The sequence below is a fragment of the Silene latifolia genome, chromosome 2 (assembly GCF_048544455.1).
Source record: "Silene latifolia isolate original U9 population chromosome 2, ASM4854445v1, whole genome shotgun sequence".
In the NCBI taxonomy this organism is placed as follows: domain Eukaryota; kingdom Viridiplantae; phylum Streptophyta; class Magnoliopsida; order Caryophyllales; family Caryophyllaceae; genus Silene; species Silene latifolia.
In genome coordinates, this window is record NC_133527.1 from 115842554 (window position 1) to 115867118 (window position 24565).

General features: G+C 38.1%; 1 protein-coding gene across 1 annotated transcript in view; it reads left to right on the top strand.

Annotated features, from left to right (window-relative positions):
• Positions 1–2966: 2966 nt before the first annotated feature.
• The window catches only part of LOC141642907 (GDSL esterase/lipase At4g18970-like), a 36896-nt gene continuing 15297 nt past the window's right edge, over positions 2967–24565 (top strand). Inside the window, exons 1-2 of the mRNA XM_074451899.1 lie at positions 2967–3298; positions 22021–22145. Coding sequence (XP_074308000.1) covers positions 3058–3298; positions 22021–22145 — 366 coding nt within the window. The 5' untranslated portion in view covers positions 2967–3057. The remainder of the gene's footprint in view (positions 3299–22020; positions 22146–24565) is intronic.

The window sequence follows — 24565 nt, forward strand, 5'->3', positions numbered from 1 at the left end:
TAAGTACTCGGTCAGAAGTACGAAATAATTTGAAGATTCCTGCAAAAACAACATTGCGCATTGATTCCAAACCATGCTCGGAATTCGTCACTAGTCATCATACTCATTCATGTATTACCATTACTACTCAAGCATATCATACGTCTCATCAGATAAGATTCATGTCATATTACGCTACAACAATTTACCCAACTCGGTTTACCTGCTTCCGAGTCATTCACTTACATATTTACGTCACCATATCATACTTAGACTCAGCTTACCGCATGGCGAGCAAACTCGTGCTCACATCAATATAAAGCATCTAATTAACGACAAATATCTTTATGTCATCTAAGTATATTCCACACAAACAAATTAAAGCTTACCGAGTTCCAATTTCAACATAACTAAATTATTCTACACAAATTAATCATTACACAGCGGAAAGTTTCAATCACCAAGCATTGTATATACGCATCACTAATTACCAATTCTCGTACTATATCTCAAAACTTCCTTAACTATCATCATTATAGCTACGGTAGAAATTATAAACTCATATAGGTTCGTTATTATTAACAACTTAAAGTAAACACCAACACGTCCACCTTTCATATTACCGCACACACTTCCGCACTTTCACGCATTTCTATTAAATAAAACCTACATCACATAAGTTCATTAATTCTATCCAACTTTACCATATACGATTAAAGTGCGACTATCATGCTCATACCAACTTCAATAAACTCATCCACAGATAGTTCCAACGAAATTAACATACACATTAGTCATACACACGGACTCCGCATTCCCATACCCAGTGATTGGCTTAAGTACCATGGGGCCAAGATTTCGAAATGAGGGCGCCTACTCACCCAAAATCTAGCATCTGCTGGGGCTCCCATTATACATACACGAGGTTCATTTTATTAGACTCACTAAGTTCATTAGGTTCATTTGTTACAGGTTCCAAAATCGTCGCTCTGATACCACTTTGTAACACCCCGATATTCAGAGGAGCCTTAACCAGGCCTTCCTTAGCATATAAGGGCGCTACCATCTCGGTTGCCCGAGGTAAGTAATCATCAAAAGTCGATAAAAGAACATTTATAGTTATATTACAAGCGTTACAACCAACTTAACCAAAATAAAGGTACAACTCATTGGCTACACTCTACACTATCAAATCTCGTGAAGACTCATCCCTGCCCGGACTCCAGCTATCAACAACATCAACACCTGCTAAGACAGACTGCTCACCATAAGGGATCACGGCAGACACATAAGACAAAAAGACAACCACACAAGGTCAGTACTGAGATAAGACATGACAATATCAACCATCTATCAACACAACACAACACAACACAATCAGGCACACCCACAAGCACACCCACTCCAATCATTCTCCGTCACCGACTGTCCACTGGACCAGCCCTGCCAGTGGGGGACCGCAGCCGTACTCACCAAATCCCCGCTCATCATACCGAGCGATAACCCTGTCCCATTAATGTGCACATCCCCTCCCGTGGCGGGTTCCACGGAGGGTGAAACTAGGGCGTGAAGCCACTCCCGCAAGTGACTCCACTCAGCCGAGAACGCATCTCGAGAACCGTAGACAAACAATCACGATATACCGCAATACAACACAACCAACAAACTGTATATACTGACCGACCACCGTATATATGCTGCCACACAAACACAACCACAATACAACCACAACGACAGAACAACCGACACACTATACCATCTACAGAAACTGAGTAGGCGAACCTACCTTTAAGCAACTGCAACCACTCCATGCTAACATACGAAAAATCCAGCAATCAAGCAGCACCTATATACATAACACAATCATCTATCACTAACAAGCAAACCCTAACTGCAAAGACAAGGATACGGACGATGATGACGACATACCTACAAGGAGAAACCTGGCAAAAGACCGCTACCCGACTCAAGCTATGCTCTACTAAGGCACAAGAACCTTCAAAGGCTTCCATGAAGGTTTTATGGTGAAGGGAAGGGAAAGAGGCGACTAAAGGATTGAAGAAATGAGGCGGAAATGATTTGCGGATTTAACAAAACGCGATTATAAACCCTCGCTGAAAACCCGTTACTCGATCGAGTGTCCCACATACTCGATCGAGTGTCCCCCTACTCGATCGAGTAGCCTCTACTCTATCGAGTACCACGCACAACTCACAACCCAAGGTAACCTGGCACGCACTTCTAAGGACTATTACCGCTCCCAAGGTCAGTCAACGCTGATCAAAGGGTCTCTAAAAGGGTGGGTATTACATCCATACTAGGTCGAGTAAATCATCACATAAGTATCATATCCTCTCACCTATCCCCTCCTAAGGTCTTATGTGGTCAAAAGGTCGGTCAAAGGGTCCTTAAACAGGGCGGGTATTACATGCAAAGCGTTGAGTACAGCCTTGGCAAGCACAAACCTCCTTGCATATGAGAGTTTCCTTGCACCAATAGACCTGATTCTTTGGACAATTTTATCCACTAGAGGTTTACAGTCCAAAGCAGAGAGTCTAGTAGTCTTGATAGGTACCCCAAGATACCTAAAAGGTAATGATCCCTCCACTAGACCAGATACTTGCATAATCTCTTGTTCCGTAAAGGCACAACTTTCAGTAATTTAGAGGGTTGTTGTACATCTTTTTCGGAAGGCAAGTGTATGACTCAAAATATAAACTTTAAAAGTTAAATTTAAAGGATAAATGATCGGGACAAAGAGAGTAATATTTAAAGAGATTGTAGAAGAAGAAGGTAGAAAAGATGATAGAAAAAAGAAGGCAGATAACAATTCTCGGTGATATAATGTTTGATTATTTTGAGAGATACTATAGTTAACTATAGATCGAAATGTAATTATGTGGCCATCTTGAAACGGTAGAAACGGATTTAACAGCTTGACTATTATTTCATTTGCCTTTATATATCTCTATATATACTCCCATGCATAGATGCATTGAGAAAACTAAACTTGGTTAAGAAACTATCCTCTAAAAATAAATATTTTTTCACCAAATAATCTCCAACAAAACTTTGAAGATGTGGAGATTATTTGGTGTTTTCTCGATCATTTTGGTATCTATTTTGACGTCAAAGGTTAATGGAGAACCTCTAGTTCCATGCTATTTCATATTTGGAGATTCATTATCCGATGCCGGTAATAATAATGACCTTAAAACAATGGCCACTGCTAATTATCTTCCATATGGGATTGATTATCTTATCAATGGACGTCCAACCGGAAGGTTCACAAATGGTCGCACCATCGTTGACGTCATTGGTTTGTTTTTCCTCTCCTTCTCTTCTTCGTCTTTTTTTATTCAAAAGATAAAGACATGTTAATTATTTATCATCGTTAACGTCATTCCTTCGTTTGATTTCATCTTCATATAGTACTCCGTATATGTTATCAATAATTCTTACATAAAATCGATTTATAGAAGTGTTATTGCAAACCAAATCATATTTTACCTAAATAATCTTATAAAAATAACTTTCATCAACCACTATATTTCTATGATAAGGAGCATCAAGGTCCTTTCACAGTTTCACTCTTTATCATATACGTAAAATTTTACAATGTTTTATCGTAAAACTATTTTATAGGAGACTTACTTATGGCTCAAGTTAGTATAAGTCTTATTGCTATTTAATTTGTGTTCTAGTTCTCTTGCGAATGATGGTCCTTTGATTATATCTTGGATGCTTATTGTTTTTTTTTTTTTTGTCTTTCTAATTATTCTGTATTTAGTTTCATGTTTATAATATGGTGCAATGACCTCGAAATGAAAGGCCGGGGAAACCAAATCTACGTTCTAATATTCGTTATACATCTATCTTCTCCGTTTTAATCATTGCTTATTACTTTCGTCATCGATTTGCAATTTTTTTAGTGAATTCGACTTAGTAACTTGTTGGATATATGGTTTCCGTTTATTTGTCTTTTTTTTTTTTTTTGACAAAAGTGTACTATATATTATAATCAAGAAAAGTTGCATTACACATAGCCACTAATATACCACTTAAAATTACAGCTAAGATAAGATTTAATACGCATCATACTATTAGAAAATGCAACGGGAACTTTAAGCTTGTCCTTTTTGTGAAGCAACTGAAGGAGTCTGGTGTTTCCGAATGTGAAAAGTACATCTTGAAGCTTACACGCTGAGGCATGAGACATTGCTTCAAGTAAGGCGGTAATGGAACATTGAAGATGAGAATTACAGAAGAAGTTCGGAACTTCATGAATGATATTGTCATTGCAACGGATTCGAAAAGAGCCCTGCCACGTCTTTTTGTTGAAAGTAACCTCAATCTTGAAGTAATGGTGAATGAGCTCTAGAGAAGGGATCCGAAGGCAGGCAACATCAGTCGAGTTGATTTCATATTTATCACTCTTAGATCTGAACATGAAATCAAGCTGATAAGGTTCGTGGTTCCCGGAAAGCGAAAAGTAACTTAAAAAATTATTCATCCAAGCAGTAAAGGGTGTGTTGGAGGATGAATCAACCCGAATTCCGAGGTGGCTAGCAAACCAAAGTCTTTTAGTTATGCAGCAGTCTCGGAAAAGGTGTGCCAAAGTTTCAGACTCGAGATTACAAAAACAGCACGCATGATCAACAATCAAACCTCTGCGAATTAAGATGTCGGCAGTGGGTAAAATATGACGGCCAATTTTCCACAAGAAAATCTTGATGTGAGGTTGACATGGAAGTTTCCAGATCAAAGCAAAGTGAGAGTTTGAAGAAGATGAGTGATGACTTCTGTCCAAAAGAAACAAGTATCCTGACTTAGCTAAATAAAATCCGTCTTCCGTAAATTTCCAGTATATATAGTCATTTGTAGGCTCAGGAGGAAGTTCCAAAGCACAAATACTTGTTGATGTAGCTTTATTAAAGAACTGGAAAACATTTGTCGAATTCCAATGAGTAGAATCAAGCATAATATCCGCAAAACTGATTGTCTGCACTTGCGACTGGGACTTTAAAATAGGCTTATTCCCAAGAACCCATGCGTCATTCCTTAGATCAATTAAGCTTCCATTTCCAAATTTTCACGCAATACCGTCACGAAGTAAGAAGGTGGACTTGACAGTTCCTTTCCAAGCAAAAGAAGCGTTTGAATATTTTGAAATACTGCCAGGAATAGGAAAATCTTTCCGGTATTTTGGACAGAGAATTTCTGAGATCAGTGAGGTTGGATGTTGGTGACAGCGCCAAAATTTTTTAGCCAACATTGCTTGGCTAATAAGTCGTGCGCTTTTTAAACCCAGACCACCATTTGTCTTTGATAGCTGTAATTGCTCAAATGGTAACCAATGCTTAGCACGTTTCTTTTGGGAATTCTTCCACCAGAAGAGGTCAATCAAAAAATTGATTTTCGAGGTGATTTGCTGTGGAATAGGAAGAACAGATGCAATATAAGTAACGGAAGCCATAAGGATTGAATTAATAAGAATCAACTTAGCCGCTTGAGAAAAATGCGCTGGTCCCCAGGAGAGAATTTTGTGTGATATCTTGTCAAGAAGAAACTGAAAAGATGAAGTTTTTATCCTGCCTAAATCGATCGGGATGCCTAGATATGAACGAAAATTAGTCTTTGCTTGCACTTGCAAAATATCAATAATATGCTCTTTAAAATCAGCAGGAGAGTTTGGGCTGAACTTGATATAAGATTTTTGATTATTTATCATTTGACCCGACATAGAGCTCAAGTCGTTCAAGATGCTTCGCAAGGTTTAACAACTTGAAGAAGTCAGACGGAGGCACAAGAGTGAATCATCAGCATATAAAAGATGAGAAATAGCAGGACTATGTCGTGATAGTTTAATACCTTCAATGAGTCCCTTAGATTCCGCTTTTGTAATCATAAGGGAAAGGATCTCCATGCATAGGATAAAAAGATAGGGTGAAATAGGGTCACCTTGACGCAGTCCACACTGAGGAAAAATTCGGCCAGAGGGTGTCCTATTGATAAGAACTTGCAAAGAGACCGTCCTAACACAAGTCTTGATAAGCTTTCTGAATTTCTTTGGGAAACCAAAAAGCTTTAGAATTGTAAATAAAAAAGGCCATGATACCCTATCAAAAGCTTTATTCATGTTGATAGCTCCAAAACATCTAGTACCCCTTTTGCGTTGGTTAATATACGTAAGAACCTCGTGGCCAAGAAAACCCCAGTCAGTGATTAAACGGCCAGGTACAAAAGCATTTTGATTTTGGCCGACAATGCCATCAATCACATTCCTGAGCCTGAGAGCAATACATTTGGATGCCGCCCTATATATGACGTTACAAAGGCTGATAGGACAAAATTGAGAAATAGACTCTGGTAAGTCCACTTTTGGAATGAGGACAATATGAGTATTATTCCATGCAGGGAGAAAGCACCCATCATTTAGGAATAAAAGAACCGCTGATGTAATATCTTCTTTGATGAGCTCCCAGTAAAGCTGATAAAAATGAGGTGGAAAGCCATCTGGTCCAGGTGACTTATCTGGTTTCATCGAGAAAAAAGCTTTTTCCACATCATTAGGAGAGAAGGGGCTTGACAAATAATCTTGATTAAAACCATTTAATTGAGGAATAGGCAAGTCTTCAAGGGCAGAGGATGGGAGTGCTTGAACATTCGAACTATATAAGCTTGTGAAATGAGATATAACCAATTGAGAAAGATCTGTATCAGAGGAAGTCCAATTTCCCATATCATTTTTCAAAGCAATAATCCGAAGATGCTTCTGTCGTGATTTGGATCTACTAAAAAAATAAGAAGTTGGAAGGCCATCATTAAAACGAAGATTAGATTTAGCACGCTGTTTCAAGAAGGAGTATTGGATGTGGATGTTCCCGTTTATTTGTCGCCGTAACTATGATGTAAATTGTTGATTAATAAAAATGGAGTACGTAACATGACACATCTTGCATATATCTTTTATATTACGAAATACTCCGTGTATATTATGACTTTCAATAGAAAACCGTTTTAAAAACACTGATAAACAAAAATAACGTTTGATTTATTGCTGAAATGACTAGAGTAAATGGTAAAAGGGTCGTTGAAATTTGCAAAAGAGCGATGACGAGTTGTGTAATTGACTTTTACACATGAAGCCTCTTTAATTTCACAAGTCAAAAGTCCACACATAACGAAAACACCGATTATTAATAATTCATGTTAATTAACGCATTAAAAATGAGAAACGATAACTAAACGGCATTCTTCTTCTTTTTTATGGGATTATTCTTCAAACGGTCTTGTGCTATTTTCGTGTTTACCTTTATTTGCTCATAAAGACCAAAGTGAGGGGATGAACATTAGTAGATATAGCTGTGGATGATATTTTGTGAAAATTATTGCAATATTAGAAAGGTAAAAAATGAGCAAGACACCCAAATAAAATAGATAAATAGAGGATCAGGACTGGGAGTAACAAGTTGAATTGATTTGTCTCGTGAAATCAATCTTAATGTCTAAGGCCCTTTTTTTTTCTTTCTTTTTTAAAAAAAAAAAAATTAAAGTCATCGCTTTAGTTCAGTTTAGCTCTTATAATATCAGTTCAAAAAAGTTAAGTTTGTATAAGTTCAGTTCAATTCCTATAAGTTCGGGTTAGCAAAATTTAATTCGAAAAAATTAAGCTGGTATAAGTTCAGTTAAACTCTTATAAATTTAGTTTAAAAAAATTAAGTTCCTATAACTTCAGTTCAATTGACTTCAACAAAATTAAGTTTAGAAGAAAAAGGCCTAAGTCACGAAACACAAATTATCATTTGTGAAGGATAATCACAAGCTTGTGACGGGTTAATAACTCACGTTGGTAAATAAAGACAAGTCATTTGTAACTCCCTTATTATCTAGTCATGTGAATGATATTTAACCTGTTACAAGTATGTGACCGATATACCTATCATAAGGGAGATTTATTGATAGGGTAAAATGGTCTATAGTTTTATTATTCAATTTAAATTGTCCATCAACTTTGGAGTAGAATAATGGTTAGGTTAACGAAATGTGCTTGTCTTCATGTAATAATGCTGGAAAAGTGCTTAGAAATTTCAATTAATATATAGGGTTGGTATATTATCAAATCTAACTTTTGATAAAGGTGATGAAATTTCAATTAATATACAGGGTTGGTATATCAAATCTAACTTTTGATAAAGGTAATCGACTGCATGATTGATTGGATATAATTGGCTAATTGGGGAAGTGGCGATTTAGCCCCATAACTCTTTAAAATTGTGAAATTAAGCCTCATAACTTTCAATTGGAGTAATTTAGCCTTAATACTTATACATAAAGTGAAATTTGGCCCAAATTCAAATTGTATCTAATACTCCTATCTCCCTTGAAATCAATATCTCATCAATTTCTCCTTAAAATAATAAGAAAAAAATCTTGTACTCTCCATATACGTATTAAAATTTCACATTTTCCGTACATAGTTGTTTCATCTTCAAACTTCTATAACAAAAAAAAAAAATCAAAGCAGAAGCAATCATAAGCAAACACTCCCATGTCTGACATGTCTATATATATATATATATATATATATATATATTTTGAAAGAAACCCTAACGGGTTATCATATATTACTTAAATCCAGGGCCGCAATGTTAACAAAAACCAGAGGCAAATCATCTGTCCAAATCGCCTACCTATGGACCACGGAACAGCGTGAGCCACTTCGTGTGCCAATATATTAGACAATCTACTAGTATAAGTAAAAACAACAGACTCAAAAAACAAACTAATTCTAAAGATATCATCGTATATCAAACAAATATCACTCCGGCCCTTTTTATTCTTCTGCAAATCAGTGACCACATTAAGACAGTCACTTTCAATAATAATATTCCGCAACCCCAGCCGTCTTGCTTCTTTGAGACCAAGATACACAGCTTCTGCTTCCGCCATTGCCACATCCCGACCACCCTCCTCCTGAACAGCTACCGCCCACGCCACTCCCCCTTGCTCATCTCGGCATACCGCCCCCATTCCCACTCCCAGACCCTCCTTAACGCCCGCATCGACATTAATCTTCCATACACCTGCACCCGGCCTCACCCACCCGCCAAAAGACCGACCACACACCCCCCTCTCCCTCGCTGCCCCCGCTTTATCCTCTTGACAACACTGCATTTCCCAGCTTATATCCATTACTCTCAGGACTATAGCCTCACAACTCCACCCACGTCCATCAAAAACCATCTTATTCCGCTGCTCCCATATTACCCAACAAGTAGTCATAAACATCACCCTCTCCTTCTCCCCCATATCACGAATTAACAGCTCCACCCACTCCCTAACATTCCCGCCACCAACCATTCCTTGCACATCTAAGCCGACACCTTCCCATACATCATCATTCCACCCACAATCCCTCAATACATGGACACAAGACTCAGCTTCAAAATGACACCAACGACACGAGCCATCCACCCCTCTCAAACGTGCTGCTATATTAGCCTTGACCGGCAACGCATTGTTACACAGCTGCCACATAAAGGCTTTAATACGCGGTAAAACCGGGGCAGCCCATAACGCCTTCCACAACCAACCTCCCATCGAACTATCCGACTGCTCCCCCTCCCCTCCCTCATCTGCTGCTAACAAGCGATACCCCTCCTTCACCAAGTACTCCCCATTCTTCGCCTTATCCCAACACCAGCTATCCTCCCTAGAATGCTCACTCAGACGGATACTCATAATCCTTTCCACCTCAAAAGGCAGAAAAACCGCCTCCACCTTCTCTCGATCCCACCGTGAATCACCCACCACCATGAGCTCCGCTACTCTCATCTCAAGAGCATTATCCCCTCGTGGCGAGACAACACACCTAGAAGAAGTATTGGGTATCCACGGATCCAACCAAACCCGCGTATCAACTCCATTGCCCACCCTTTTCCTTAAGCCCAATCCCATAACACACTTTGCCTCACAAATACTCCTCCAAGTATAGCTCGGATTGTTCCCTACTGGCGCATCCATAAACGTGCCATTCGGAAAGTACTTACCCTTCAATACCCGCACCATCAAGCTACCATCATCGCAAATTAACCGCCAAGCCTGCTTCGCTAACAGGGCCAAGTTGAAATTTTCAAAATCACGAAAACCCATGCCCCCTCTCACCTTAGCCCGACACATAAAATCCCAAGACAACCAAGATATCTTACGCGCACCTCCAGCTGAACCCCACCAAAATCTCGATACAATAGACCGAAGCTCATTGCAAAACTTAACTGGTAACTTAAAAACACTCATCGCATAGGTAGGAATAGATTGGGCAATTGCCTTTATCAAAGTTTCCCTCCCTGCTCTGCTAAATAACTTACCACGCCAACCTTGCATTTTATTATTAAGTTTATCACGAACAATTTTGGTGAGAGCATGCTTCGATTGCCCTATAACCGTCGGTAAACCCAGATACCTATCCTGCTCCGCAACAACCTTCACTCCCAAAACTCTCGCCACCTTCTCCCTTCGCCACTCCACCGTGCCCTTGCTAAAAGATACCGTCGTTTTCTCCTTACTTACAAGTTGTCCTGACGCCCTTTCATACTTACTCAAAACATCCATGACAACTCGCGCCTGGTTCTCATTAGCCTTAACAACAATAATACTATCATCTGCAAAAAACAAATGAGAAATCACTGGTGCCCCAGGTGCCACCCGAATCCCATTCAAAGCCCCCTCCTCCACTTTCCTCCTAATCATACTTGAAAGCACCTCCGCGCAGAGAATAAACAAATACGGAGACAAAGGATCACCCTGTCGCAGACCTCGCTCAGGAACAAAAGACTCAGACGGAGCCCCATTAACTAACACCTCATAAGACACCGACCTCACACATCTCATGGCATTAAAAATCCACTGCCCTGCAAACCCCATAGCCTGTAAAACCCTTTCCAAAAACACCCACTCAACCCTGTCATACGCCTTGGCCATATCAAGCTTCAGAGCCATATGCCCCCCACCACTTCGGGCATTCTTCATATAATGAAACATCTCAAACGCAACCAGAATATTATCAGAAATTAGCCTACCGGGGGTAAAAGCACTCTGATTCTCGGAGACTAAGTCGGCCAAAAATATTTTAAGCCGGTTAGCGAGAACCTTCGCCACTAGCTTATATGAAACATTGCACAAACTTATCGGTCGATAGTCACCAAATTTGTCCGGCGCCTTCTTTTTTGGAATTAAGACAATATGAGTTTTATTAATAACAGCAGGGAACTCACCTCCATTTAGAATCCGCAACACCAACCGAGTAATAGATGGACCTACAATATGCCAATATGTCTGATAAAAAAGCGCATTCATCCCATCAGGCCCAGGAGCCTTCAACGGATGCATTTGTTGCAGCGCATCGAATACTTCCTCTCCTCTATACACGTCCTCAAACACTGCACTCATCGCCCCCGTAACCCAATCCCGCACACCATCCAATAACTCGCTGAAACCCACCGGCATGGTGGACGTAAACAACGAACCAAAATGCTTCACTGCTGCCGCCTGTATACCCCTCTCCCCGGTAATGACCCGTCCCTCCTCATCAACCACACGGTCTATCCGGTTCTTTTTCTTACGCTGCCCAGCCTTCCTATGAAAGTATTTAGTATTCCGGTCCCCCTCTCTTAACCATAATGCCCGAGAACGTTGACACCAAAAAATCTCTTCCTGCTTAAGTAAATCATTCAACTCCCTCATAACAACTTTCCTTTCCCGTACATTAATTACTGATCTCTCATTTACATTTAGCCACTCAAGCCTCTTCCTTTTTCTATTAATATCCCTCATAATCTTACCAATACTCACTCCTTTCCACTTCTGCAGCTCCCTAGCACACCTAGAAATCGTATCGACAACATCCCAGTCACTCTCTCCCAAGCTCGCCTTATTGTATCTTCACACCCCTCTTCGCCAACCCATATCTGTTCAAAACGGAAATTCCGCTTAGAACGCCCATCCATACCCTCTCTACCATCCAGCACTACTTTAATAGGAGAATGATCAGACCACTCCCGCCCTAAATGAACTACCTTTGCATAAGGAAAAAGTTCCCTCCATCCTTCGTTTTTCATTGCTCGATCAATCCGACATTGCCTATTATTCTCCCCGGCCTGCCCATTGTCAAAGGTAAACGCATACTCCTCCACACCTAAATCACTCAGCTCACACACATCCACCGCATCCCTAAAATTATTCATTTGCCACTGTGCCCTCGTACCCCCTTTCATTTCATTAGCAAAAAGAACTTCATTAAAATCACCCATGCAAAGCCACGGCCCCTGCGACTCAGCTGCGAGTGACCGTAACAGCGACCAAGACAGGTGACGGTCCTGTACCGCAGGTCACCCATAAAAACCAGTACACCTCCAATCCTGATCATCCATCCGTATATCAAAATCCATAAAATGAACAGAAGCAGACCGAAAGGTGACATGAATATCTATTTTCCACATAAAAGCAAGCCCTCCAGAACGACCCATACTATCAACAGACACACTACTATACCCGTCAAAACTCGCCATAACTAAAGCAAACTCTACACTACTCAGCTTCGTTTCACAAAGGAAAACTAAAGCTGGGGCCTCCCTCCAGATAAGATTCCGGAGACCTCCAACTGCATCGGGATTGCCCAGCCCTCTGCAGTTGAGGCTTAAGAGATTCATTGGGCCCGACGGGACTGACTCGAGTCAGCCTCCGCCTCAGATATAGACACATCCCTGTGTAAAGTAGCTTTTTTCGTTAATATACCACCCCCTAATTCATCATCCACTCGTAACCTCTTCTGATTTTCATTCAAGATCAAACCCCCATCCTCCCTGTCGACCTCCGACCCCTCCACACTCAACATCTTGGCCCTGCGCTGCCACTTCTGAACATTCACACCCCCTTTCCCTGTATGCCCAGAACCCTCACGCTCTCCCTGCACCATCTCTCCCACGGTATCCCCCAAAACATCATCTGACCCAAACACCATAGCAGCCGCACTTCCATCTGTCACATCTCTTGTAGGAGCATTCTGCCCAACCCCACACATCACATCTCCCCAACGCAAAGACCCACCACCAGCCACCACTACATGCCCCGACACCATATAATATACCAACACAAATTCTCACTTTAGACGGACACTTTCCGTCTAAGGTTATAGACAGATAGTTCCCACTTGCCCTCTCACTTGCATTTTGTGAAAGGGTCACTGTCTACATCTTTAGATGGATTGTGTCCGTCTACAATGAGACGGATTGATATACCAACTAATGAACATAAATATTTCTCTAATTAATCCAATTTAGTAACAAAATAAGACGATTTAAATGATAATAACAAGAATATATTACCTTTTGAGTAAGGTAAGATTAGATTGGGCTAGAAATTAAGGTTTAGCTATTGAGATTTTGAGGAGAATTTGGTGAGAATTTGAATTGGGGCCAAATTGAACTTTTTGTATAAGTAATGGGGCTAAATTACTCCAATTGTAAAGAGTTATTGAGAGTTATTGAGAGTTATTGAGAGTTATTAAGTAGGTTTAGTTATTGTATAACTTTTTTCTTATTGAGAGTTACAGGGCTTAATTTCACAATTGTAAAGACTTATGGGGCTAAATCACCACTTCCCCGATCTACTTATACTGTTAACAACAATAATACACGTGTGTGTTAATATTTTTTTTTTTTTGTAAACCGGGGTGTCCACCTTTAACAATAATGTATAATCCCCTCGCCGCGGGTGCTCTCACGAAGAGGTAAACGGCTCACCAAAGAGTTTCCTTTATTCACATGGGCAGAACCCATGACCTTATGGTTAAGGGATAAAGTAAGCAACAACTACACCAAATCCAATTTATTACATGTGTGTTAATATAAAGTCAATATTAGTAGCTGATCAAAGTATGAATCGACGAATGGTGGATTGCCTCTTTCAACTTTTAAGTAGTAAAATTTCAAATCTTTACTAAATCTCTTTGATTCTTTTATTTACGTTTTTCATTAACAATCCGTCCTTATAAAATTTTGACAAAAGTAATCTTTATATATATTTGGTACCGCCAAAGCTAAATATATTAATTAGCTTATCCTTAGGCCCAAAACTCAGGGGCGGACCTAAACTTGCAACTCGATTCGATTCCCCGAATTGGGGTCCAATAGGGTGGGGACGTAATGTGGAAATAGTTATCATTAAAGTATCGGTTTTTCTATCATATGTCCACTAGGCATAGGATAAGAAACCTAAAAAGGAAAGAATTAATGATATTTTTCTTTTACAGTAATAGGACATTGCAATTTCCCATAAAAATCCACTAATTCTTTCTCCTTTTAGGTTTCTTATCCTATGCCTAGTGGACATAGGATAGAAAAACCCTTAAAGTATTTATTAACGATCCATAATGATAATAATGCTTATTGTGGCATAGTGGTATTGGGCCAAGTAGCAAACAAAGAAGGCATGCTGAGGTCCGAAGTTTGATCATTTAAGTTGTCATTTTACTTCTGTTAGTTTTGGATTTTTTAAAAATTTGTTGTCGCCATCTCCTACTGTATCTCATGTTTCGTCTGCTGTCTTCACTCCTTCATCTTCAATATCTGATGGTATTTTCGAGTCTGAGTACACTGTTTCTGCATCCTCGTCTTTCTCTCCTGCGTCTATGGTTGGCTTCTCAGAATTCCTCAATGACATTTCCATTCACAGCTCACGGGAACCATCAACCTTCTCCTCTTCTTCGAATTCTGAATTTAGGAGGTTCACTAGTTCTCCAACAGCTTCTCGAAAGAGGAATTTTGCCTGCTTCTCTGAAGCTGAATCTTCTCAAGGCTTTATTCCTTCTTTCCCAAATAAAAGACTAAAGATTTGCTCTTCGATTGCAGATGCGGAGAGGGTTTCCAATCGCGTTTCTCCAGTCAACTTGGATGATCTTTCGCAGCCTTGGCTTGTGGCGGGCCCGTTTCTGCCACCAATAGATCGATGAAAGTTTTCTCCTGGAATTGTAGGGGTTTGGGTGGTACGGATGCCCCTATTATTCCGTACATAAAGTGGTCTGTACGCTACTACGATATTTCAATAGTTTTCCTTCAAGAGACTAAGTGCTCTTTAGCGGATAGTGTTTGTAAATCTAGCTCACTGAACCTGCCCAATTTTTGTGGTACAAATTCTGCGGGTTTAAGTGGTGGTTTGCTTTTACTTTGGGATGATAGATCAGATGTTTTGCCTCTAGTTGTTGATCAACATTTCATCCTCTGTAAAGTTGTAGATCATAATTTGAGCTATGTATGGTATGCTCTTTTTATGTATGGTGAGTCTTGTACTGAGCTTAAAGCAAGTTTTTGGAAAGAAATGAAGCAGCTTTGTTACGCTTATTCTCCGCTGTGTATGATTGGTGACTTCAACCAGATTGAAAAATATTGTGATAAAATTGGAGGAGCATCCAGCATTACTGGCTGGAATGCCTTCCTTGACTGGAGAATAAATTCGCCTCTCTGTGAACTACCTTTCTCCGGTCCTAGGTTTACTTGGGCTAATAAAAGAGATTCCTCAAACCTTATTTTAGAACGTCTTGATCGTGGTTACGCTTCTCAAGACTGGCTATTATCTTATCCTGAAGCTCATATCCAAAATCTCTTTATCTTTTTGTCCGACCATGCCCCTATTATTCTTGATTTATCAGCCCGTCTTACCAAACCAAAGAGGCCTTATCGTGTGGATATTCTGTGTCTCAGTCACTCCGACATTCAAAAACTTGTTCTTTCTATTTGGCACAGCTTCTCTACTGGTCCTGTTACGTCCTCTGTAAACAACAAGCTTACTCAAATCCGTAATGGTATTCTAAAATGGGTTCTTCAACATCGTCACGAGTTCATGCTCGACTGTAGTTCTTTTTCCCAGGATTTATTTGCCTCCGCTTCTCAAATTAGTGACTCCAAATCTGGCTCTCAATACCTGCAACATCTTAAAAGTACTGAGCATGAAGTCCACGTCCAGCATTCCTTCTGGCACCAACGAGCTAAATCTGATTTCCAATTAAATGACGGCCTTCCTACTTCTTTTTTCTTCAACAGAGCTAAAGCAAGACAGAAACGGTTGCGTATTATATCTCTGAAAGATTTTAATGGTTCCTGGACTTCGTCTGAATCGGACCTTTCGATTTTAATTATGAACCACTTCAAGCACTTGTTTACATCTTCTCAACCAGCACCCTCTTTCTCGGAACTGGAAAGCTTGTCTTTTCCCCAGTTAAATGCAATGCAGCAGGCTTATATTTCTATGTCTTTTACTGCAGACGATGTAAAAAAGGCCTTCTTTGACATGAAACCTACCAAGTCACCGGGACCAGATGGCTTTCCACCTAAATTCTACCAGCTCTTCTGGCACACTGTAAATGTGGACATTACATCAGCCATTCTCGGGTTTCTCAATGACGGCCATCTACCCCCGGCCTGGAATAATACTCACATTGTTCTTATTCCAAAAGTTTCTAGTCCTGAATGTATATCCCAGTTCCGCCCCATTAGTCTTTGCAATGTTATCTACCGTGCGGCTTCCAAATGTATTTCTCTCAGGCTCCGCAAGGTTACTGATTCTCTTATCGGCCAAAATCAGAATGCATTTCTCCCTGGAAGACTCATCAGCGACACCGGTTTTATTGGACACGAAATTCTTTCTTAAATCAACCAAAGGCGTAGTGGTACTCGGTGTTTTGGAGCGATCAAACTTGATATGAACAAAGCTTTTGACAGAGTCTCTTGGCCTTTTCTGTTCCATGTTCTTAAGCTTTTTGGTTTTAAGAACATGGAACAGAAAACCGTCTCTATACAAGTGCTTATTAATGGTACTCCTTCCACCCGTATTTTTCCTCAATGTGGCTTGCGTCAGGGCGACCCTATTTCACCTTACCTTTTTATTCTTTGCATGGAAATTCTTTCGCTCATGATTGTTAAGGCGGAAGAACTACGTTTTATTGAGGGTATTAAGCTATCCTGGAATAGCCCTACCATTTCGTATTTACTTTATGCTGACGATGCTCTCCTGTGCTTCCGGTTAACTCCATCAGCCTGTGAGTCTTTACGAGATATCTTAACCTCTTTCACTGCTTTTTCGGGTCAAATGATTAACCACCAAAAATCCTATTTCAAGTTCAGTCCAAATACGCCGGATGATTTCCGAGAACATGTCACTGATATTTTGCGAGTACCTTCGAAACAAAATTTTGGAATATACCTTGGTGTCCCAATCGATCTTGGCAGAAGAAAAACTGCTGCGTTTCAGTTTATTTTGGACAACCTTACTTCTAAAATTCTATCCTGGTCAACACCAGCTAAGCTTCTGCTCATCAATACTATTCTGATTGCCTCTTTTGCTCATGTGGCCGCCATCCTGCCAATCCCTCTTCAGATAACCACGAGAATAAATTATTTAATTGATCTTTTTTGGTGGAAACAAAATCAGAATAAGCGTGCTCAACATTGGTTGTCCCCGGACATTCTGCAGCTGCCAAAAACAGAAGGTGGTCTTGGCATTAAAAATGCTCGCATTGTTAGTCAAGCTTTATTGGCCAAGACTTTTTGGCGCTGTCATCATCACCAGGCTTCCCTTATTTCTTCTGTCCTACGTCCAAAATATCGAAAATACTTTCCTATTCCTGAAAAAATTTCTAAATACTCGGCTTCGTCTTTTGCTTGGAAAGGTGTTGTGAAAAATACATATCTTCTTCGGGAGGGTTTTGCTTGGCAATTTGGGAATGGGAATTTGATTAATATCAAGAATGATGATTGTGTTCATGGTACAAAACCTAATCTTAAGCCTAAGTTCCGATCTCACCCTATTACTTTTGCTGACCTTCTACTTGACTCGACTCATTGGAACAAGCAAATTATCTTTAAATTCTTCGAAACAGTCTATGCCAGACAAATTTGCTCTCTTGAACTCCCACCTGAACCTATGGATGACTTCGTCTATTGGAAATTAACTGAAGACGGAAGGTATTCCACATGCTCTGGTTACTCATTTCTTCTGCAAAACTGCCTTCCCTCATCGGACGCGCATCACTCTCGTGCTAAACGGGATTTTAAATGGTCTCTCATTTGGAGCCTACCTTGTCAACCTCATATCAAGATTTTTCTTTGGAAAGTTGTTCACGGTATCTTGCCTACTGCGGATGTTTTAATTCGACGAGGTATGCCGGTTTATCCAAAATGCTCTTTTTGTCATGAGGAAGCTGAAACTTTAAGCCATCTTTTCCGTGACTGCCATTTTATCAAACGTATCTGGGCTGCCACTCTTCTTGGCATTCGGTCAGACGTTGGTTCTCATATTTCGTTCTTAACCTGGTTTCAAAACTTTCTACGCTACATCAATTACTCCTCAGACGATAATGACATGCTACTGCTGCATTTTCCTCTCACTATGTTCGCAATGTGGAAACACCGGAATAATGTGATTTTCAGAGACAGTTGTGTCTGCCCTGAAGAGATTATTGCTGAAACTGCCCGTTTTTCTCTTCGACAACATGATTTCAGTTGCCATTCTAATCCCTATGCCCGCTCTATTTTCTCCACTAAGGTTAGCAACACTGTATCCTCCTTCCCGCAACACATTTCTTATTATTTTCGGACGGATGTTACTTTCCACAAGAACTTATCGGTTGGATCGTTCAAGGTTTACAGCAATGACCTTGTTGCACATGAAGCATTTCAATGCTTTGGCTCTTCACATCTTCAAATTCATATTCTAGCTCTGACTGAGGCTATGATTTTCGCCTCAATTTTCAGACTGTAAGGTGTACTTTTCAAATTCAGGAGCTTCCGACTTCTGAGTATGATACACGACCTCATCAACTCCTCTGTTCCTGTTGCTTTATCTAGCAGTTTTAATCGTCTCAAGCATTTTCTTAGCTGTAATACGACTTGGTATTGTAATAGTTTTATGTAAACTACGCTTTTTATTTATATATGATAGTACACATTTGTCTAAAAAAAAACTAATTAATCATTTCTTTTTCAATATTTAATTTTAATTAATTATTTTAGTTTCATTCTTTTTTCTAATCTCTTGTTTTGCATTTGTAAATTTCAAATGTTCATTTGCATGAAGTATCCCTTTCAATATTTAACATCAAATCCATCATTCTTTTACTTCTACTTCGATTTTGATCGGGTGTGAAAACCGTCTTAAGTTAAAGCAGTCTTAAATAAGAATGGTGTTAAAAAATGCTTATTTAACGGAAAATGGATCATCTTCTAAAAAAAAAAACTCTTACAAACATGTTATTATCGATGATGCACTTACCGTATTCAATTTTTTTTTTTATCGTAGCCTTATTTTTCAAATTACTTTACTCCTAGAGATATAAGTGTAAATACAACTTAAGTTCACTTGTAGTTAAAGTTATCATTTTCTTCGTAACATAAAGACAATATCAGTTCCAAGACTATATACAACTGGATGTACAATAGCATTGTACATCCAGGGTTATTTTAGTCTTTTTTCAAATATACTTTTGAAAAAAAAAAATTAACGTAATCCAATCGCTCTCCGCTCTCTGACTGCTTCAATATTTTTTCTAACTCCTCTTCATCTTCCTCCATCATCCGGTTAATAAATCACATCCTCCCTTAAATTATTATAATTAATTGACTATGCGGAACAAAATTATATGACGTGACTCGTGAACATCACCTTGAAGGAAATTTTTTATCCAAAATTTATAATGCATGAAAATAGTTAAAGCTCGTATTTTTTTTACATTAGCTCGTATTTTTTTTACATTAGCTCGTGTTCTTATCTTAATAGCTTGTATTCTTATGTGCTCGTATTTTTAAGCTCGTATTCTTTTTTCATTAGCTCGTATTCTTATCTTAATAGCTCGTATTCTTATGTGATTTAAGCTCTTATTTTTTTTTTTATATTAGCTCGTATTATTATCTTAATAGCCCGTATTCTTATGTGCTCGTATTTTTTAGCTCGTATTCTTTTAATAATAGTTCGTATGATTGGTGTAGAAATTTACCTCAAATTATTGTTTGATGTATTTTTCCGTCTTGATGGTGTAAATTGCATCTCGTTCACTGAAATATTGTTAGATGCCTTTTTCCTCTTTAATACTAATGTCAATTGCTTCCCTTTCACCATTATTTTGGAATGAGAATTAGGAAAAAAGAGGAAGGTGACTATTCGTTTAAGAGAGATTACAGAAAACCCTAACCCTAAACCCCTAAATTGTGATGCGATTGAGATTTGAGAATTAAGAGTCGCTTAAGAGAGATGAGAGAAGGGTTTCAAGTGGTTGTGTGAGAATTGAGAGTCGTTTAAAAGAGATTTGAGAATTGAGATGTGCGTCCAACATTTTTTTTAATTGGATTTATATAGTATATATAATATATGACCCTGTTGTATAATGCTACTGTACAACAGGTTGTATGGTCTTATTTGTGAGACAATATCCCACCTAAACTCATTGAGCGACAACTTGTGTAGAGAAATAAGGCGAAATTGAACATTGTGAGGAGATTGGTAATTTGGCAGGTCAATAGTTCCTCGTGGGGCGGGGACGGGTTTGAAAAGTTCAATCCGCTGCGGGTCGTGGGCGGCTGTGGGTACGCATTATAGTTCGCGGATGCGGGTTACTCATCCTCCGCACCCACCCCGCCCCATTGACATCCCTAGTCTCTGCTTCCTTGACTGATTGAGGTGACGGAGATGGTTCGACATCCGACGAAGAGACGATTGGAGGTTAGCGAATAAGTGAATAACGAGTAGGAGAGACACCGATACTTCACACCTTTCGAAATTCTAATTATAAAGGATAAAAGTGTTACATTTTGAAGTAACACAGAAATTTTATAAGAAAAATTGATTTTTGGGTTTTGAAGAGAAATTAACTAATCAGAAAAATAGATATTGAAAAGCAGGAAATGAGATGATCAAATTAGGAAAACTAGAAAATTTTTATTACTTTCCAAAAGTCAAGTTTATTCTTTCCTTGGTTGGGGTTGAGACTTTCCTGCGTTGGACTTTTGAGAATTTCCAAACTTTCATTTTTTTTTTCCAATGGGCCCTTCCCAACATTGGGCCCTTGTCCAGAACCCGGCCCTGCTGGTAGGGTTCGTCGATACACCGGTCGCTAACGAGGATCTTGTTGGATGAGAAAATAGGTTGACGGAAAACTATATAAGATTAATTGAAATAAGAAGATAAAAACGTTAATTTCGAGGGACGATTAGAAGGCAAAGTTTTGACACAAGTGAGTTAATCTGAGTCGCCATAGTCAAAGCCTAGACGGAGTAAAGGATCGCCGGAGAAAGGTCGTGGTTCGGCCTTATCTCCGACGACAGTGTAGGATGAAGATGGAAAATGTGGAGGAAGGGTGAGGCGATGGCATATACTGCGAATTCAAGTAGTTTTGAGTTTTGCACAAAGTCGCCACTTTCCTTTTATAGGTATCAGATGTACGTTTTTTAGTGGCGTTTTTGTCCTTAGTTTTAATTAATTTATAAAATGTTAAAACTTTTACTCAAAAGTTCGTTTACCCATGCCCATAATATTTTGATTATTATAGTTTGTAATTCTATATTATCTTTCACCAATATTTTGTTATTTCATTTCTTTTTTCTCGTTATTTTCCAAAAAAAATAAAGAAAACAATTTAAAAAGCATCACTTCCTATATTATTAGACCGAATGAATGAGAAGAAATATTAATACCTATAAATTGTTTGGTATAACTTAACTGTGTTGCATATGTTTTTTCCAGTTAATAGATCTAACAACCAGTTGTACCAGTTGTATGCTCTAGAACCCGAGTTATATAATAAAGTTTTCGAGTTTTGTTTTAAAGAAGTTGAGCTATACCATAAAATTTCTGAACTCATTCACTTAAATATAAAAAAAATTAACTTTAAAAAAGCTCAAGAAAATTACACATAAGCTCGTTAAGATATAACTTGGTTGTATGATGCTATTGTACCACTGGAGGTATAATGTTATTTGTGTTTTTTTCCCCCTACAGCTGAGCATTTAAAGTTTGAAGATACAATATCACCTTTTAGCATAGCGAAAGATCAACATATTATAAAGGGAGTAAACTACGCATCTGGTTCAGCTGGTATTCGTCCAGAAACTGGTGAACTTTTGGTAAATGATTTTATTCTAATACTTTATCGTCATTTTCTCATTTCAACCCTGTTTGTTATAAAAAAGTTACTATAGATTAAGATTATGCAATTCAATACTACGGAGTATAAAATAAACTTTATTAGGGGCTTATATTTAAAATTTTGCACAGGGTCATAAAAAGTCGGTAACGTCCATAACTATATGATAAGTTAGATTTTTATTGGTAATAATAATTACATCTTGGAGGCCGAGGAAATGATAAACCACTAATTAGTTTGCTTTATACCATTGAAAATATAATTAAGGTAACTTGACATTAAGTAAATACCATCTCAATCATACCTGGAAAAAGCCTTATCTAATATGTTGAAAAAAGAACTTCCTAAAGAAACTATAAAAATAAAATAATATAGATATAGAAGTGGACCTCTTGTGAGAGATTCTTTGCCCTTTTCCGCAAAAAAAAAATAAAATAAAAAATATTATCTCAAAGAAAATAATATACTTTTAATTAGAATAGAGTAGATCCCGCGCGAAAATGCAATTTTTTTAGATCACTTTATATGGAGAACTTAACAATTAAATTAATATTTGTGTTGTAATAAAAGCTAGAAAAGAGAAAAAGTAATATTTAACTATATTTTGAGTTTAACTATGAAGACAATTTTTAATGTGTCATAGTAAAAGGTAAAAAAAAAAAAAAAAGAGAGAATAATTTCCCAAATTAAGACCCAAATTATAGCTAAAGTATTTTAGGCGGGAAAATTTCAAGTTTTTCCTATTCTTTTAGTAAAGAGAGGATTAGTAATGCGAATTTAACAAAAATATATATTTCTATATATGTTTTGGATTTTAAGAATAACACAACGTTTGATTTTAACTACAATAGCTCAAAGTTTGCATTCATCATTCATGTCACATAATATTGGCATAATTTACTTTTAAATTATAAAAGATCATATACTTTGATATTGCTTAAATAATATATTAACTTATTTCTTTGGCGACTTTGTAGAAAATAAAGTATTTTAAAATTATGAAAATATGTTTAAGAAAATTTGAAAGTGGAATCTCTAAAAATTATTATAAAAAAGTCTATTATATTAATATTATCCTTTTCTATTTTTAAATAAATAAATGAAAAAAAATACATATTGTTTTCTATTGATCAAATTATGTGTTTTTAAAAAAAAACAAGAATAGAATGTAGAAAAAGTATTAAATAATAAGAAACTAGTTTCTTGCCCGTGCGTTGCACGGATATTAAAATAATGTGTGATAAATTTCACAATAAAATGGAATATAGACATATAGTACATTGTTCATGTCTAAGATTTTATGTATGCCGCATGACCAACAAATAATTCCCGTTAACATAATATTGACATAAGAATAAAAGAGTGTTTGATTAATAAAATACTTTTTTTTAGGAAAAATAAAACCAATATGAAGTTTATATATATGATACTTGGACTGATAGTTTTTAGAATTTGTTCATTAATACTTGTTTGTTTTTCAATTGGTAAAGGAAAACAATAATATCTACTCTGCATAATCAACTCAATGATGCAACAAATCTCCTTTCGAATAACCACCATAATTTAATCATTGCTGGATCAAATTGTAATTATGTAAAAACATTTAGAGGTAGTTAGAATGTTATATCTCCCGGTCAAACTATAGAAGTACGTTTGAATTTGAACCAAATTCCGACAAAATACTACATGGCTAGGGATGCTTATGACACCCCATGGATCAAATTGTAATTATGTAAAAACATTTAGAGGCAGTTAGAATGTTATATCTCCCGGTCAAACTATAGAAGTACGTTTGGATGTGAACCAAATTCCGACGAAATACTACATGGCTAGGGCTGCTTATGACACCCCCTCCCTCTATAGCAATAGTCTTAGCCCCCATCTTCTCATTTGAAACAAAATCTTTCACGCAAACCCCTATTTTTCTTCCCTATTCACACACATGATCTAAAACAATCTCATCCCTTGAAAGATCGATCCTTGTCTCCGAAACTTATCTCAAATTTATCCAACCATATGAAAAACTAAACCTCTACTTCTAGAAAAATCCACCATCCAATGTAAACTAACCCTTGCTCTCGACAATGTTGTTTTTTTAAGAAAATAAAACCAATATGAAGTTTATATATATGATACTTGGGACTGAGAGTTTTTAAATTTTGTTCATTAATACCTGTTTGTTTTTCAATTGGTCAAGGAAAACAATAATCATTGTTTGGTCAAATGGTAGTTAGGGGTGGGCATAATCCGGTCCGGACCGGAAAAATGGACCGGTCCTGATCGAAATCTAGTGGACCGGGACCGGAATTAAAAATTCTGGTCCGGTTTCCGATCCACCATTTTCTAAGATTCCGGTCCGAGATAGGTATTTTCCGGTCCGGACCGGTTTGGACCGGAGCT